The 18,118-nt window shown below is 42.4% G+C and overlaps 1 protein-coding gene across 1 annotated transcript in view; it reads right to left on the bottom strand.

Annotated features, from left to right (window-relative positions):
- Positions 1–17,302, bottom strand: part of LOC120304109 (digestive cysteine proteinase 2-like) — a 49,653-nt gene extending 32,351 nt beyond the window's left edge. Inside the window, exons 1-2 of the mRNA XM_039334268.1 lie at positions 17,207–17,302; positions 3,970–4,029 (exon numbers count right to left, since the gene is read on the bottom strand). Of these exons, the coding sequence (XP_039190202.1) occupies positions 3,970–4,029; positions 17,207–17,291 (145 nt within the window). The 5' untranslated portion in view covers positions 17,292–17,302. The remainder of the gene's footprint in view (positions 1–3,969; positions 4,030–17,206) is intronic.
- Between the last annotated feature and the right edge of the window lie 816 nt (positions 17,303–18,118).

Raw genomic sequence — 18,118 nt, 5'->3', positions numbered from 1 at the left:
TTTTCCAAAGCGTAATGGAAAACACACTACGAGGTATACCAGGGGTTTGCCCCTACTTTGATGATGTCTTGATTGCAGGAGACTCCACACACATTCTAGCAGAAAGGCTTAGGGCTGTTCTGTTAAGATTCAGGAATCAGGCCTCAAGCTCAAAAAAGACAAATGCAAGATTGGGGTGCCTTCTACTGAATTTCTGGGGTTCAAAATTGATGCTGCTGGGATTCACCCTGCTGAATCCAAACTAACTGCTATTTTAGAAGCCCCCAGGCCTAAGTACAAGGCAGAACTTCAGGCCTTCCTAGGCCTCCTGAATTTCTACAATTCTTTTCTTCCACATAAAGCTAGTGTAGCTGAGCCTCTTCACAGGCTACTAGACAAACAAGCTGTGTGGCTGTGGTCACAAGCACATGAGGCTTGCTTTAAAGAAGTCAAGGCCTTGCTCACTTCTAACAGTGTTCTTGCACATTTCAACGAGTCTCTTCCTGTGTGCATCGCTTGTGATGCGTCCCCCTACGGGGTTGGAGCTGTCCTGAGTCACCTCAGGTCTGATGGAACTCAGGTTCCTGTTGCATACTACTCCAGAACATTGTCTTCTGCTGAGCGCAACTACGCTCAGATAGACAGGGAGGCTCTGGCTGTTGTTGCTGGAATTAAAAAATTCCATGACTTTCTATATGGCAGGCACTTCACGGTCTTCACTGACCATAAGCCTCTGCTGGGACTGTTTACCACACGTAAGCAGACTCCCCAAATCATTTCCCCTAGAATGCTTAGGTGGTCTATTTTTTTGTCTGCATATGATTTTTCTTTACTCCACAAGCCTGGAAAGAAATGGGCCATGCTGATGGCCTCAGTAGATTGCCTCTGCCAGTAGTAGAAGCTGACCCTGCGCCAGCTGTCAACATTCTATCAATCCAAGCCTTGCCTGAGCTCCCTCTTAGTGCCAGGGATGTTGCCGCTGAAACAGGTACAGATCACACACTTTCACGTGTCCGTTCCTGGGTTTTGTCTGGTTGGCCTGAGCACTGCCCTAGTCCTGAGTTTCAGAGTTTCTGGTCCAAAAGGAACGAGCTGTCCCTTTCTCAGGGTTGTCTGCTTTGGGGAAACAGAGTTGTCATTCCCACCTCAATGAGGACTAGGGTCTTAGAATCCCTCCACGAGGGTCATCCTGGCATTGTTCGTATGAAGGCTCTTGCGCGCAGCCACTTGTGGTGGCCTGGTTTAGATAAAGATATTGAGGCTAAGGTGCATGCATGCCACCTGTGCCAACGATCTCGCCCAGAGATGCCCCAAGCTCCCGTGCATAGATGGGAGGAAACACAGTCCCCATGGTCTAGGGTGCACATTGACTACGCTGGACCCTTTCAGGGCCAGTTCTTCTTGGTCCTTGTTGACAGCCATTCGAAATGGCTTGAGGTTGTACCTGTCTCATCCACCACCACTGCAAAGACTATTCAGGTACTGAGGGGGATTTTTGCTGCACACGGGCTGCCAGATGTCATTGTGTCCGACAACGGCCCTCAATTCACTTCCTCCGAATTCCAAGCTTTCTTACAGGCAAACATGATTCGTCATGCCACGTCTGCACCCTTCCACCCGTCCACCAACGGTATGGCTGAACGTATGGTGCGCATCACAAAGGACGCATTGAAAAGACTCACCTACGGGGACTGGCATCACAGGTTGGCTGACTTTCTCCTTTCTTATCGCACCACACCGTCCACTTCTACAGGGAGAAGCCCAGCTGAACTTCGTTGGGGGCGTCAACTTACTACTAAACTTGACCGGTTGCATCCGGACAGACTGCCTTCATCTACCTCACATCCTAGGGCACCTAGACAACTACTTGTGGGTGCCCCGGTTTGGGCTCGCAATTACGGGCCTGGTCATACATGGGTCCCCGCTTCTATTTCCAGGGTCACAGGTCCTCTCTCCTACGAGGTAGCCCTGGACAACGGTCGTGTCCTGCGTCGGCACATCGACCAACTCCGCCCTAGGCGGGACCTTTCAGATGAGACTCCTGGGTCTTTTCCAGGGGGGGAGGGGGACCCTTTGGAGCAAAGGGAAGGGCACGAGCTGCTGCCCATCTCCACTGATGGAGCCACAAACGGCCCATTCCAGGGTTCCGCGAGAGCTCCGAACAAGAATTCTATGAGCCTACCCAACTACCAGGCATCCACGCCTACTCCAGCCAGGGAGTCACCCCGGGGGCATACTCACTTTCCACACATATCACACAGCACTCCAGTCACGGAGGATACCCGGGGTCATCCCAACAAATCATTTCCCGCAAGAGAGCTGGCACACAATCCCCAAAGTTGGCCTGACCTTACCCCAAATCCTAAAGGGGGTCAAACATACAGGGAGGTGGTCGAGGAACCAAGTCCCGACTACAACACCTCTAGCCCAAATCAGGGAGTAACTGAGTTTTGGGAAGGTACAGAAACCCACACAAGCCCGGACACAGAACGGGTTTCAGGGAATGGACAGCCTCCTGACAGGTCTTGGACGGACCTAGGAGGTTCAACAGAGACGCCCAGCAGTGGCTATCACTTCAAGGGGCCCGAGGGTCTACAGCTAGGCAGGTCAACCAGGTCACAAAGTGACAGAAGCCCTGGCCTGACGAGCCCGGTGGGCGAGCAAGCAGGCCAGGCATCGGGGCACAGTCCTTGGAAGGCACCAAGGCAAAATAAGGAGAACAGGCTCACATCTCCCTCCAGTCAGGAACTCATGCTAGTAACCCAGAGCTGAGAAGGTCACAGAGAGCAAAGAAATCTCCTAAGTACCTAGAGGATTATATAACATTGCTGGCAAGACAAAAGCCAGCAAACAATGGGAGCACTGGGGAACGGAACATTGTATAGAGTAAATGATTATATGTTGGTAATAGTTTTAGCCCGGGAGAAAGGGGTGTTATGTCCCGAGCCTTGCAAACGGCTCAGGTGTTTGCAGGCAGTCCCGGGCAGGTGCAAAGCTGCCCGGGACCAGACAGGCTGTCGCCAGCGCCATGCGCATGCGCGGGTGCTGGCGCGGGAAAAGTAACACAATTACCCGGGAGTTGCCTATATAAGAGGCTGCGAGCGTTTGGGAACCATGAAGCCATCTACTTGTAAGCTGAACGCAGAATAAAGAAAACTGAGAACTCCAACTGCTTCTCGTGTCTGCTTTGCGCCAAGGACTCAACACTAATCACTATTATTTATGAACACAGCTTAGGATGTGGTATGAAGTCAGTAAACCAGTTAAAGAAACCATGACTTAATGCATCATGTGAACTTGATTGCATCTATTATGACAGTTTGATCTTTAACAAATTACTTGTTCTCAGGGAAGACATAAAGCCGTTATCTTTAGAACAGGAATGGACAACCCTCCAGATGTTGTGGAATTATAATTGCAATTGTCTTTAACCAATGATTGTGATAGCTAGGGCTGATGAGATCTGGCATTCAAGAACATCTTAAAGATCACAGATTCTTTTCTTGAAGCAAAGAAGACTAAATAAGAGAATTATATGATATGCCCTCAGAAAGTCAACAGGTGTAATCACCAATATCCAAAGTGTAATGTTCCAAAGGGGGGGGGGGGGCGTCCAGCCTTGGGAACGTTTAAGACTTATGAACTTCAAGTCCCAGAAGCCAGCTGGAAGTTGAAGTCTACAAGTCTTAAAGTTGCCAAGCTGGACACCCCAGTCCAAAAGATATTTGCACATTCCCAGCTGTGTCTGGAGAGATGCCCAGAACATTAACTTCATGATGATAGGTATCTACTGTGGTTTATAAAGCAGAGGTTCAAAATCAGATCCAGCCCCGTATTCTATTTAAAAGGAATTGCAAGGGAAAATGACAAATATGGTTTGAAAATTGGGTGGTTGAGTTACCCAGGTCAGATTTTTTAGTCAATATCAAGGAAAACGATTAAGAAGTGTTAGTCAATGGCTTCCCAAAAGGCACCCTGGATGGAACTTACCTTTGACGTGGTAGAGAGCTCCAAAATCTGGGGTGGTGTTAGAATAATTGCACGCATTTCCTGAAAGAAGAGAAAATAAAGGTGAATGTACATGTTGAATTCCATTATGCTGCCATCAGATTTTCTGCAGAAACAAAGGAACAAAGAATGGGAAAGCTAGAAGAGGAGGCTAGCATTGCAGTTTTGCAATCATTGGGTTCACATATGATGTTAAGCCATATCGTGGTCTGCTTGTTTTTCAGTATAGTGCATTGTACCAATCAAGCTTACTAAATTAAAATGCATGGTTCAATATGTTGCACAAATTTGGCCAATTGTCAGGGTTGTTTAGCACAATGTATAGGTCAGTGGTGGCAAACCTATGGCATGGGTGCCAGAGGCGGCACTCAGAGACCTCTCTGTGGGCACACGCGCCGTCGCCCCAGTCCTAGGCCTTCAGCTGGGTTTTATAAAACCTTTTTAATTTAGGCCCCTGCCGCTGTGTGCAAAAAAAAAAAATAAAAAGTTCGATCAGTCAATTTCAACTTCTCGCGGGAAAAAAAAAGATCTTGCAGAGTTGGAATTGATTGATTGAACTTTTTAGTCCTACCCAGTCTGCTGTTACCACTGCAGCCACACCCACCCAATGGGCCACACCCACCCGGCACCCAACGATGCATAAGTGGGTTTTGGATTGCAGTTTGGGCACTCAGTCTCTAAAAGATTTGCCATCACTGGTATAGGTCATCTGTGACTTACAACTGGACGCTTAGTAACCACCATTAGTAAATCAAGGGGCATGGTATCATTAGTAAATCAAAGAGACATGGTTTAATATGTTGCACAAATGTGGCCAAATCACAATCCTGTCAGGATTATGTTTAGCACAATGTACAGGTAATCTTTGACTTACGACTGAATGCTTAGCGACCAGTTGAAATTATGACAGACCCATCTTGAAGCTAGGATTTGAAATTCTGATGGCTACCCCCCCCCCCGTCACATGACTGAACACAAGCACATTTGTGTCCTACATTCAAGGGGTGTTTTGGGATGGTTTTGCCAAAAACTGGCATTTACATCTGTTTTTTGTCAAAATTGTGCCCAGAGCAAATCATTCATTCATTTACTATCTATGGCATTTGCTTAACAACCACCACAAAAAAAGTTGCAAAATCATCCTGTTTATGACCATCACAACTTATAACTGGGGTGGACATAAGTTGAGAACCACCTGTATGAATCCCAGCTGTAAACCTCTTGCTATTTGCTTCTGTGAAAGTGCAATTAAGTGACAATAAGAAAATCAATACCATCCTGCTTTTAGTTCTTCTTTGTAATTATGTCACCTTGGAACAAGTTAGAAACAAACACGCCTTCCAGCCTAAGTCCTCCTATCTGCAATAGAGGGGACCATAATACAGATTTATAAGCCATGGTTGCTATGTTTATTACAGTGAAACAATACATGCCAAGGGCTTCCACTTTTCAAAGTGGATGCATCTCACCCTGGTAGACATCCACATATCAAGCAATGACAAAAAATGTATGGTACTAAAAATGGCTGGCAGAGTTGCCCCAAATTTACTTAGCTTTGCTTCATTGCTAATAACAAAAATAATAATTCATGTTGGCACACCATTCTTTCACACCTCTACAGTTTATTGCAGTTATATTTTAGATCAGCTTCCCCAACCTAGTGCCCCTCATTAGAGCCCCTCTATGAGAAACTGCATTAAGAAGTTTGATAGAAAAAGAAAGGAAGGAAGGAAGGAAGGAAGGAAGGAAGGAAGGAAGGAAGGAAGGAAGGAAGGAAGAAATTCATGTATATAAATCACACAATAATGTTACAGGTTTACAATCTTGTGGGGCCGCATTACTACCTATCCAGGGCTGCATGCGGCCCATTGGCCACGGACTGGCCATGCTTGATCTAGAAGATGCCAAGTTTGGAAATCCTGATTTAGATGTGAGCACATGCCAAACCGATATCCTGACTATCTTCAGATTACCTACTCCACTCTAAATAGAATTTGCCAATATCCAAAATGCATGCAAATAAGGCATATTAGACTAGAGGACTTCCAAAGTCCACTTGAACTCTTCAATTCTAAGTGTCTCCTGCCAAGCTTTGGACCTCAAGCAAGGAAGTGAACACCTTTTGCGACTTTCTGACAAGCAAAGTCAATGGGGAAGCCTGAGTCACTTAACAACCGTGTTACTAACTAACAACTGCAGTGATTCACTTATCAGCTTGCTGTGGTAAGAAAGGTCATAAGACAGAGAAAAACTCATTTAACAACTGTCTTGCTTAGCTATGGAAATTTTGGACTCAGTTGTGATCATAAGTCAAGGACTACCTGTATTTGAGACATGAAAGACTAAAAAATAAAAAGAGGAAAAGCAAAGCAAAGCAAACAAAAGGAAAACTGAGCCCAAATCCAAAACTGGGTTCAGGTAGCATGTAAAACCCAAGTTAACAATAACATGGTCCCTGTACTATCATTAACATTTTATGTCAAAGCATATTATAGCTTCAAGAGACAACTCAGCTCAGACAATATGGTGGGTCAATGGCTGGATTCTTACAACAAACCAAACCACAAATTATCCTCAAGCTCATTATAGCTTAGTCCAAATACTGTGTGAAACTTGACAATGTAGATTGAGTTGAGTTGAGTACTCTCCTTTTGACTGAGACTTCAAAGCGTATCAGTTTGTGTAAGATTCATCCCTGTTATTAAGCAACTTCACTTGGAAAAATACAACCCTGGCCAAATCACAAAAACAAGACAACACAACCAGAAAATGGAGTTGATCCTTTCTTTAAAGTCAGCATTTTCCATGACCACCGCAGAATTGAGCAAGGCTACTTGATGAAGAAGAGATAAATTGCTACCATCTAGGAAGACAAGCCTTACAGCATCCATTTCCATCCTTGTTTGCTTTCTTGTCCTCTCTGTATAAAGTAGTTGGGCACAGAACGGGAGAAGCGGGTACAAATGAAATATTCTTGATTACTACTGATTCCCAGGCAAGGCTGAGCAGTTGAGATATTCACATGTTCCATTAGGAGTAAGTTCTGGCGTTTCAAGGCAATGTGCTCTTCCTTCATTTTTTACCCCAAGACAGCACTTTTCCTGGTAATTCAAATATACATTTTCCTCTTTCTTCCCTTTATTGTCTTCTCACTTTTGGACTTTCTGTTCCAACACTGGAGCAAAGAAGTTGTGATGGAGGATCTACAGATAGATATCTAAGTTTCTTGATTCTCAATTGTTGAAGGATTTGAGAGCAACATTGACAGCAATAACTAACTAACCAACCAATCAACCAACCAACCAAGCTGTGGCTCAAGCTAAAAACTACCTCTACCCATCTCAGTGCTTCTCACTCATAAAGCCTGGGATTAGGTTTATTCAGTGTGGAATTGGAAGTTTTCATATTGTCACATATGAACAATCTGATGCAACATTAGGCCTTTACTAAAACAAGGAACAGATGGCAAATATCTAGTACCTAAACTTTTTTTTTTTTGCTTCCATCCCTTTACAAAGATTGGGGAGAAAAAGAAATTATTATAAGCAGAACCTGAGTTGATTATTCAGCAGTTGTTAAGAGTTTTTCATAATGGCTTCTTGGATTTTCTAAAATGTATCACTTTTCCAAAGCTTCCAGATTCTTGAGTATAAGTTTATTTGTTTCTGCTAAGCATGTCAAAAAGTCTAAAAGTATTTGTGCAGTTATGGGTTGCCACTGTCATTTGTTCCCTAATACTTCAATCTATTTCATTTCCAGCTATTAGTCTACATTCATCCCTAGTTAGTAATTTTTTTGCACTTAACGAACAATGATGCTCTCACAGCCAGACTTAAGGAATTAAACAGATGCTATGGCAACCATGATGGACTGAAATACTGAGACAGAACACCCCCACCCTCTTCTTTGTGCAACCTCCAGGGAATTTTGCTCAACACCTTGGACTCTTTGCTATGGATTTTTTAAAAATAAGTCAAGATATTAACAGGAACAAGAGGAGTTAAAATGCGATAGCAGTGTTCCAATATCTCAGGGACTGCCACAAAGAAGAGGGGGTCAAACTATTTTCCAGACCACATGAAGGCAAGACAAGAAGCAATGGATGGAAATTAATCAAGGAGAGAAGCAACCTAGAAATAAGGAGAAATTACCTAACAGTTAGAACAATTAATCAGTGGAATGGCTTGCCTTCAGAATTTGTGGGTGCTTCAACAATGGAGGTGTTTGAGAAGAGTCTGGGCATCTGTTTGTCTGAAATGGTATAGGGTTTTCTGCTTGAGCATGGGATTGGACTAGAACAGTGGTTCTCAACCTGTGGGTCGGGACCCCATTTGGGGTCGAATGACCATTTCACGGGGGTCGCCAAACCATGCTGTCCGCCATTTTTTTCCCTTTTCCTTAGCTGTCCTACTCCCTCTTATTGGTGGCCACACCCACTTAGGGGTCACCACAACATGGGGAACTGTATTATGGGGTCACGGCATTAGAAAGGTTGAGAATCACTGGGCTAGAAGATCTCCAAGGTCCCTTCCAATTCTGTTATTCTTTTTATTAAAAAAAAACTTCCTGGAATATGTCAAGGTCACCTCAGTGAAAATTGTGCAGCATTATCTCATTTGGTTGACTATTGTCTTTCATGATATACTCTCAAATGTACAACATTAAGAAGAACGGAAAAAAAAGTCTTGTTTTACCACTGAGCAATAAAAAATCCCCAGGGTGTTTTCCTCTCACACATGTAAAAACACATATATACACTCCATTTGACTTTAAATTCCCCCTTTCCCTTTGCTTTGTTATGTCGTTCCAGCTCTATGAAGATCAAAAGATTCTTCACTGACAATTAAAAAAAAATAGGCATCACACCGAACAACTGTTTTGCAAGGGGCCATTATCCGTAGGCAATTATCTCTCTCCCAGACTCCTATATTTCTCTATAACCTCTCTTTTTACTTGTTCCCCTATCACCATACACACTTGCCAAAACCGTAGCAGGACGGAAAAAGAAATTCCTTCTAGGTGAGCAAGACTGAGCTAACAGTGAATCAACCAGATCAGATCAGCTGTTCATTTTCACCTGCATGTATTTAAATTCTCTATCTATGCAACCAAGTGTCAACAACCTTTGTTTTTCTTATGCTGGCTCTGTCTGTGCAAAGATCTCACCCAATGTTAATAAGTACACATTTCCTCATCTTATATAAGAGGCTTTATAATAGCACTCAGCTCTTAACAACTAGGGCAGCGTACATTCAAGCTACACTAAAAGGCTAAAACTAAAACAAATTTAAAAGATAATATTAAACGTAATCTCTCAGAAATAAGAATCCAACAGAAATCAACAGTTTGAGACTCTTTACTTAACACCAGCATAGGAAATCTAGTTTTGGGAGAAAGTTTCATAAAAGAGCACCATAACTGAATATATCCTCTTTTCAACTGGTATAGGGCCCTGGTGGTGGAGTGGGTAGAATGCAGTACTGCAGGCAAACTGTGCTCACAGTCTGGAGCTCAATCCTGATGGGGCTCGAGGCCTTCCTTCCTTCCAAGGCTGGTAAAATGAGGACCAAGATTGTTGGGGGCAATATGCAGACATTTGTAAACCACTCAGAGAGTGTTGTAAAGCTGTATGGAGCGGTATATAAATCTAAGTGCTATTGCTATCTATTTCCAACTATAGGGCACCCATAGATGTACACACACACACACACACCTGCAGAAATGTTACTAAAGGGGTGGGTTGATCTGGAAAAATAATATTTAAAATATATAGATTCTAAGTTTGAAAGGAATTAGTGGTTAAGCACCAGCACTTAGCTTAGGCACTGAAGAGAAGCCAGCAATGCACTTTAAATAATAATGATATGCATTCTGGGTTACTGTTAGGCAGTTGGTCTTCCCTGACAGATACGCATGTTGTTTTGTTGGCAGCAATACAAAGTGGTTTGCCATTGCTTTTTCTCCAGGAGAGTTTTTTTTTCCCAATTTCCTAGTCTACTCCAGTCTAAACCACATTACAAATATTCAACTTTAAATGGATCAACATTTAACCCAACCATGTGATGATGGCCATACTCACAGAACCCACATTTTTTTCAACCCAGCTATTCTTGCTCAAAGCAAAAAATAAAAAATAAAGAGTCTCATTCTGTGTTCTCGCTGGCTTTCTTTTTCTTCAGAGCAATTGAGTTTTCCAACATTGCTAAATACATTGTATTTCATAACTATGGACAATTAATTTTACTTGTGCAACTTGCTAGGAGATAAAGCAAAGGTTTCCCTACCAGCTGTGGCACCAGGGACCGGTTCTGTGGAGAAAGGTTTTTCTCCGGACCGGAGAGTGTGTGGGACTTTGCTTGTTTGGGCGAACTGGTTGCTGGCAGGCCATGGCCCAGTACCAGTCCACGGGCCGGGGTTGGGGACCCCTGCTCTAGGGCACAGTGCTCATCTACATTTCTTGGCCAAGGGAGCCAGCATTGTCCAAAGACAATTTCTGTGGTTGTGTAGCCAGCATGGCTGTATGCCAAAAGCACACAGAACACTGTTACCTTCCCACCAAAGGGGTACCTATTAATCTACTTGCATTGCCATGCTTTTGAACTGCTAGGTGGGTAGGACCTGGAGCGAGTAACGGGAGCTCACCTCATCGCACAGCACTCAGGTCTTGAACCCAGGCTGTCAGCTCTCCATCCGACAAGCTCAGCGTCATTAACTGCTGAGCTATCACATCCCTTATTATTATAACAACAGGAGCTACCTATTATTTATAATAAGCAGAGAAATGGTTGAGAATTGAATGGAGGTCATTATGAAATGGATCAAATGAGTCCCTAATAAGATCTGATTCCAAAATCATTTAAGAATGGGCAAAACATCAGTGATAGAACGGAAGGGATCTGCTCCCAGTCTCTGTTTCTTCCAAGCTCCTGGACTTTACAGATCAAGGATAACTATCCCAGTCTCAAATGTTAAAAGGTGTTTCATACTTTGTAGGTTCTATAGCATAAGGCAAGATGCAGCTGCAGTTTCAGTCAAGTACTGTGTTTAATTCCGTTTTCCAACACAAATCTTAAATTGCTTCCTCAGAATTGAGTATCACCTAATTCAGTGCGATTTAGCTCAGGTGAAAGTAATCTAGTGATAGAAGCAGGAAAAGCATATGAAACATGCCTCCATGATCACTGGAAACTCTGCAAACCTTAGATGTTTAAGCTCTGGAAATTTAATTTTTAATCTGACAGTAAGAGCATGCTATTAAATTTGTGGAAAGGCATCATCTTTTCTTAATTTTAATTCTAGCAGAAAGCAATTCCATGTCATTGTTGTCCTTGCCTCACTTCCTTGGTACAGGCTCCATTTTGGTTTTTAGAGTATAATGCTAGAGACCTTGCCCAATGCATTGATGATGTTACCTAGTGTGGGTAATGAAACATCTGCAATAAAACAACCAAGAGAGCACCAAGAACCCCTCACACAGTCCTCTTCCTGAACCAGGTTGTGCATCCATGCCATAGACACCTTGGGAAGGACAAGCATGGACGTCCACCAGCCAGCCAGAAGACAGAGGCAAGATGAATGCCATGTTCCAGAATTCCCTAAAACTGGTCAGAAAAATACAAATTTCTCTCCCCCCTATAAGGAGTCAAGATCATACACATCTGTCACCTTCTTAAAGGCAATTTGAACAGAAGTGCTCTCTACAGCATAGCCAACCATATTAGAACAAGTTCCTACTAACCAATTTAAAAATGTAAGCTTGTCATAGGTTTGTATTGGGACAATTGAGTTCTAGGAATAGGCATCCAAAACATCTGGGGCTATCAGGACTGTGATTCATTCAATTCATGTCAGTGTTTAAACTCAAAGTCCATTTCAGTCCAAGACCGGCATAGAACAACAACCTGTTTAAAGGAGAGGAAGGCTTGATATGAAATCAGCTAAAAGGATAGACTATTATTACCATGAGTGTTCTCAATCATATGAATTGTGTTTATATGAGTTTTATGGTGCTGAACTTGTGGGGTTTTTTTTCCTTTTCTCAGAATTGGTTCCAATGATTAGAATTTCACCAGGTCTTCTCTGATGCTTTTTGTTGGACCAATTTTTAGAGAAGAGAATCTTTGGAATTGTACCTTTGCAAAAACAAAAATCCTGAGCACTTATTGGCACTTCCTGAATTTCAGTTTCCACAATGCCTTGGAGATGGCTCAGTAGCTTAAAACTATCATGTACAGATGCCCACAACCTTGGAATGGCAAAAAAAAAAAATAAAAAAAATGCACAATTGTCCAGGATTGATTGGCACGTCTTTGTCCTCCCACAGATTCTTGCTTCTAGTTCCCAGCAAAACTGGATGAACGACTGCGAGAGTTGCAGTTTGTGGTTGTTAATTAAATTAACTTGAAAGAACCAGACTGGCATGGAGGGTTACTCTGGCTGGGCCAGTCTGTCAAGCCAAAATAGGAACAAGAAAGGGTGCTTTTAGAGTTCCAGCTAAGTCTGTAATCAACTTCACAGAGTATCAGCATTTTCAAGCATTTAAATTAAATACTTCAGTGGCCACCATAAGCCAGCAATGTGAGGTTTTTTTTATAATTGGTTGGGAAGTGCTACTCATCTTTGTATTTAAAGGCCAACCTGGTGGCCAAAAATGATCAGAAATTCTGCGCATATTTATGGAACAGGTGAACAGATTGTTGCAGAAAACACTTCCTGTTATTCCCCTTTCATTTGGAGAAAGAATGCCGTGTTCATCTATGGTAATATTTCTCAACCTTGGCAGCTTTTAGACAGGTGGACTCCAACTCCCAGAATTCCCCAGCCAGCAAGGGGAATTAAAAGACAGGTTCCATTTCTTTTTCTTTAAAAGCAACCTCTCCTCTGGCAGGCTTACATAGCAGTAGTACAGCCAAGTGACTGAACACCAACAACAGTTCAAAAAGTATGTAGGTTTGCCTGTTTAATAACATAACGGGAAACTATCAAAAAATTCCAGGGCTGTAAATTTAATAGGAAAGTTGGAAAAAAAACCCAGAAAGAAGCCAGTGTCAGGTCCCTTTTATTCTGTTGCCAGGGGAAACTGTACAATCTTGCTGACAAAATCACTAGGAGTCAAGCTCAACTTGGATGTGGTTTCATCAATTTAACCCAAGTGGGCTTATTAAAGATGGTTGCTATATCGGTTTTTTAACAGCAGAGGTCCTCCCTCCCCATAGCTTAGTAAAACCGAGCTAAACTACCTCCTAACATTAGGGCTACAACAAAAATCTCTGATCAGCTATAAAGCATCAGAAAGTGGCAGATTCCAGATATTAGCAGCGTTATATAGCCGTCTTAAGCAACAAGACATTTAATAGAGAGTGAGGACTGATTATGCTAATGTGCTGCCATTTGCTACACCTTAAGTCTGCCTTCCTTAATTGAGCACATGCTTGCTAATAACCCAATAATTAAGCAAATTTTGATGGAGGAACAGCTCCACGCATTAAAAGAAACCAGAGGGGAAACAGAGACTTGTTTTATGCAGTGATTGCACAATGGTTTACTACCTATGGCTCTGTGGGGGTTGGATTTGGGGAAACGTTTATCAGGAACTAACTGGGAACCACAGTGACTATGTCCCCGTCAATCAGATCAGGCTCAAAGCTAGATTGCCACATTGGACAACGTCCAAGTTCACAGTTTGCATTAGCACAAAATGGAGTAGTTTAGCTTTTGGTTAGTACTAAGATAGATGGTCGATGGGATAATTACGCTTGGATCCTCAGGTGAGGCTTGTTAACCATGGTTTATTAAATAAACTACAGTTTGCAGTTGGGTCTGCAAATACATTAAGCCGTAAACTATGGTTGACAAACCACTACAGCTGCCTAGTTCACTCAAACTTGTCTAATGGCCACCCACAAAATGTGAACTTTTGGTCAATAATTATAATAATCCCAAACAAAGGAAAGCCAATTCCTGAATTCCAACAATACTCGAAGTCATAATTTGGTTTTTTTATTTTGTCTGTTGGTGAACTCAGCTATTGGAGTTTATTCAATTAGCTACAGAAAAGCAAACCATGACTTAATGCAATGTGTGAATCTAATCCATGAAACCAACTTAGGTGCATTTGCTGTCTAATGTAAACAGCTGCATAGAGTCTTTCCGGGTCAAATCCTTTAACACTGCCTTTCCCAACTTGGTGATCTCAGGTTGATTGAAACACCATCTCCTGTCATAGCCAGCCAAGGTTGGTCAATACATCTGAAGACTGGCAAGTGGAAAGAAATAGTTTGAACTTTCTTAATATCACAAATACTGGTCGGTATCTGGGCAATTGCTCAGCAAGACTGTTGGGACTGCCTTAAAATGCACACACACCGTTAACAGCTAAAATTCTCATTACATTTATCCATTTGTCTTTTTGTAATCTCAAGTTAGCTCAAAAGGTAGATTATGTCACAATAATTTTTGAATCAAGGTACCTAACATCAGCTAATTTAAAGAATGCGTAAAAAAAATCCAGGACACTTGACTCTACGGAATTGAAATTTCCACAATGTTCAGACCAGTTTTATTCACAAAACTGTGGCTGTTGTAGTATCCCCATAGTCATGTGATTGTGATTTCCAATGATCCCTGCCAACTTCCCATAAAGAAAGTCAATGGGGAAGCCATTAGGAAGTCAGAAGTCAGTCCCACTTTTTTGCTCACCCAGTTCCTACTACAGTCATGTTTTGCTGGGACTTTACATAAAGCGTAAAGCCAAACCAGGGAGAATGTGCTGATCTATCTGGAGAAACTAGTATTCTGGCATGGTCAGCTGTACATCGCTTTAAGCCGGGGGAAAAGAAATGAAAATGTTAAAAGTATTTTCGAAGGATGGCAGATCAGCCAGGAATGCCATCTTCAAAAGTGTTCTTCATTAAATGAAGAGAAGCTATATTTCTCTCGCTATGCATCTTGCATTTTTAATTAATCTTGCTATGCATCTTGCATTATTTTTTAAAAGCAAAGTAACAAATCAAATGACAAAAGAAGAGCCTAAAAATGCTTTTGGTTTGGATAAATTCCTGAGCTGGCCCCAAACTTAGCAAAAGACTGGAGAGAAATTGATTCCTGGGGTAAAAGAAGGGTGTTTCTGATATTTATAATAATTAAATCTGATATCATCCTTAGTTGGGCTGGAATAAAGAATATTAATCGAATACCTATTTTAAGGGATATTTTTGTTTTTCCTTAGCCAAGAAGTATGCTCAGTGACGCTCTGGGTTCATGCATTATGCTAGATCGCAGTTAGACTATTGAAAACCAAGAAAGTCCTGCTTGCTTCATAGTTGTCCTAATCATAGATCTATAGTAGTCTTATTTAGTGACCACAATTGGGAACAGCAACTGGATTAAGCAAAGCAGCTGCTAAGTGAAATCACAACTGTGCTTATGCTCTTCCTTCAGCTTTCCTTTGCTTTACAAACCTGTGACGATCATAAATGGGAAGATTGGTTGCAAAGTTACTTTTTCAACACTACTGGAAATGTAGCCACTAGCCAAGGCAGTTACTAAGCCAGAACTTCCTGTATTATCCATTGCAACAGGTGGGAGTAAAATAGATATAGTTCTTTCTCCTACTGCTAGGAAATATTACATCTTTTGGAGTTTAACTTGCTGTGCAAGGCAGTTTAATCTTTAGGGAAAAAAAGCTGACAATACTACCCAATACAACTCAAGAATCTTTAACAATGAAACTGTCACCTTTTGAGAGATCTAGATTCAATCATAAGATGTACCCAGTGGTGGGATTCAAATATGTGAACAACCGGTTCTCTGTGTGGATGCTGCTTCCCTAAGTCCGTTCTGGGCCTGGGCTACTGGTTCTGCCGAACTGGTGCAAACTGGCTGAATCCTACTACTGGATGTACAACTTCCTCTATGACAGTTTCTGGTACTTTAAAACTACTTGAGGTTTATACCCGAATTGCAAGGCACTATGTATATGTCATAGTTGATCTATTACATGTAAACAAAGCCAGATACATGCATGCTAGATCATCACAAAGCTGCAAATTACAATAGGCATGGGACTTTTTGTACCTATGGAGAAGCATACAGCTAATTTGTAAAAGCTCTACCTGAATAATCATGTATTTATTGATTGCTGGAATGATTTATTCTTGTCTACCCCAACCCTGAAGAAGAGTTTTCTTTGCAGGACACCCTGAACTGTGACTTAACCCCATGGTCTGTCATGGCCAGCTCTGACTCTGAGGTGTCTGAGAAGGGGGTGACTTCGGAGGACCCTGTGGAAGAGCAGCCTGCCCCAGAGAGCATCAGGGAAACACCTCAGCCTGATCGGACAGCACAGCCTGTGGACCAGCTGGAAGCAGCAGAATATGAGGGATTTGATCCAGGAGCTCCTCCCAGTCCTACGGGGCTAAGTGAAGAACAGATCTTCAGGCTCCTTGCCAGTCAAGGGGGTTCCCACCAGTGACTCCTTGCACTTGGTGGGGTCTCTTTTATCGTCACCACAGACAAACCATCCATTACAGATAAGAACTCTCTGTCTGTTATGCCCTAAACTCTTTCCTGTGAAAACTCTGTGCTTTTGAAGCTGGATTGGCTGGCAAACTATGCCAACTCTATGATCTCTGGAATGTGCACCAATGGGATCTTGCTTGTAAGTATCCAAGTGATCTGGGACAGTTTGAGGTTGTGTGCACATCTGCCTACACACCCTGCCTGCCGCTGCTATAATTTCTTAACATCAAGTAAAGCCTTGAATTGTACTCCTTTGTGTGTGTCAGACCTGGGACAGGACAGAGTCTGATTCACACAACATAACTAGACATGGGTAGTTCAAACAGATTGTATGAACACAGTTCCAACCCTATAAGAGGCGTTGTCAGAGACTTCTTTGCCATTTCTTGTAATCTTCTATGTACTTTTGCAAAGTTTGTGGTTTCCACCCTCAAACTGCGAATACTCTTTTCTTGTGTTTGGGTAGTTCTCTTTTTGGTTATTAATGCCATGGCAGTTCTCACATTTTGCAGAGTGATGTAGCAATTTGTCTACCCCACCTCTCCAACTGAAGGAGAGGAGCCCAGCTACGCAGAAAGCAGCAAAGCAAATGCATTGAATTTTCCACCCACAAATATCAGTATTAAAGCAAAGAATGTTTTACCTACAGAAGCTGTTCATTAAAAAAAAAAAAATCACCCTTCCTCAACCAAACACTCACCGAAACCAAAAGTCCAGGCACATAAGTGAAGTAAAAAGACCAGCCTCCCCATCGTGACTCTCTTCTTTCTAACTTTTCCTAGCATGTAGTACACCTTCCCTTTTAAATGAATGCAGCCGGCGAATAGGAGCCTCACCACCTCTCCAGGGTGGTGCTTCAGCTTAGATTTCAAAAGTGTGGGAGTTGTTTGGGGCAGGAAGAGATGGTTGGCCAAACAAGGGTGTGGAAAGAAGAAAAGCTGATTGTAAAAGTCTGCTCAGAATTTAGGGGAAATGACCATATCTTGCATTGGCTTAGATTCATATCCTTTAATTGAGTTATTGAATGATCCTACTTTCTGGATTCAGACACTACATTGAGCTCCAGATTAACCAAACAGGCTGGATTTCCATCTTAAGGTCACCAAAAAGACAACAAGCTTAATCAAACTTTGCATGTTATATGAATGTAGTTCCTAAGTTTCTGGTTATGTATGTTGGGCAAAGTCAGCCATACTCCAACATTCACTGCCTGAATTTGGGTAAAAAGAACAACAGCCTTGGCAATTCCAGGGTCCAAAGTTGAGATGAATCCTTCTGCTGCCTTCTAGCCCTTGTGGCCAGGGAGACTTTCTGTAACTTGAAGACTTGGAGTAGTCGTTTCTTCTTTCTTGGATAAGTTCAGGCAGAGACTGGAAAGGGATGCTGTAATTCTGATACCTATATTGACTATCAATTCAATGGCCTAAATAACTTCTTATAATTTTATTTTAATGTTCCAATGTCACTTGATCGTGGACAACTAGTGGACAATCACTTAAATATGAGCCAGCCGTGTGCTGCAGCTGCCAAAAAGGGCAACACAGTGCTAGGCTGCATTAACAGAGGGATAGAATCAAGATCCCGTGAAGTATTAATACCACTTTACAATGCC

Source organism: Crotalus tigris, unplaced genomic scaffold, assembly GCF_016545835.1.
Source record: "Crotalus tigris isolate CLP2741 ecotype Arizona unplaced genomic scaffold, ASM1654583v1 scf7180000017628.32516253702:7417878, whole genome shotgun sequence".
In the NCBI taxonomy this organism is placed as follows: domain Eukaryota; kingdom Metazoa; phylum Chordata; class Lepidosauria; order Squamata; family Viperidae; genus Crotalus; species Crotalus tigris.
This window is presented reverse-complemented; position numbering and strand designations above follow the sequence as displayed.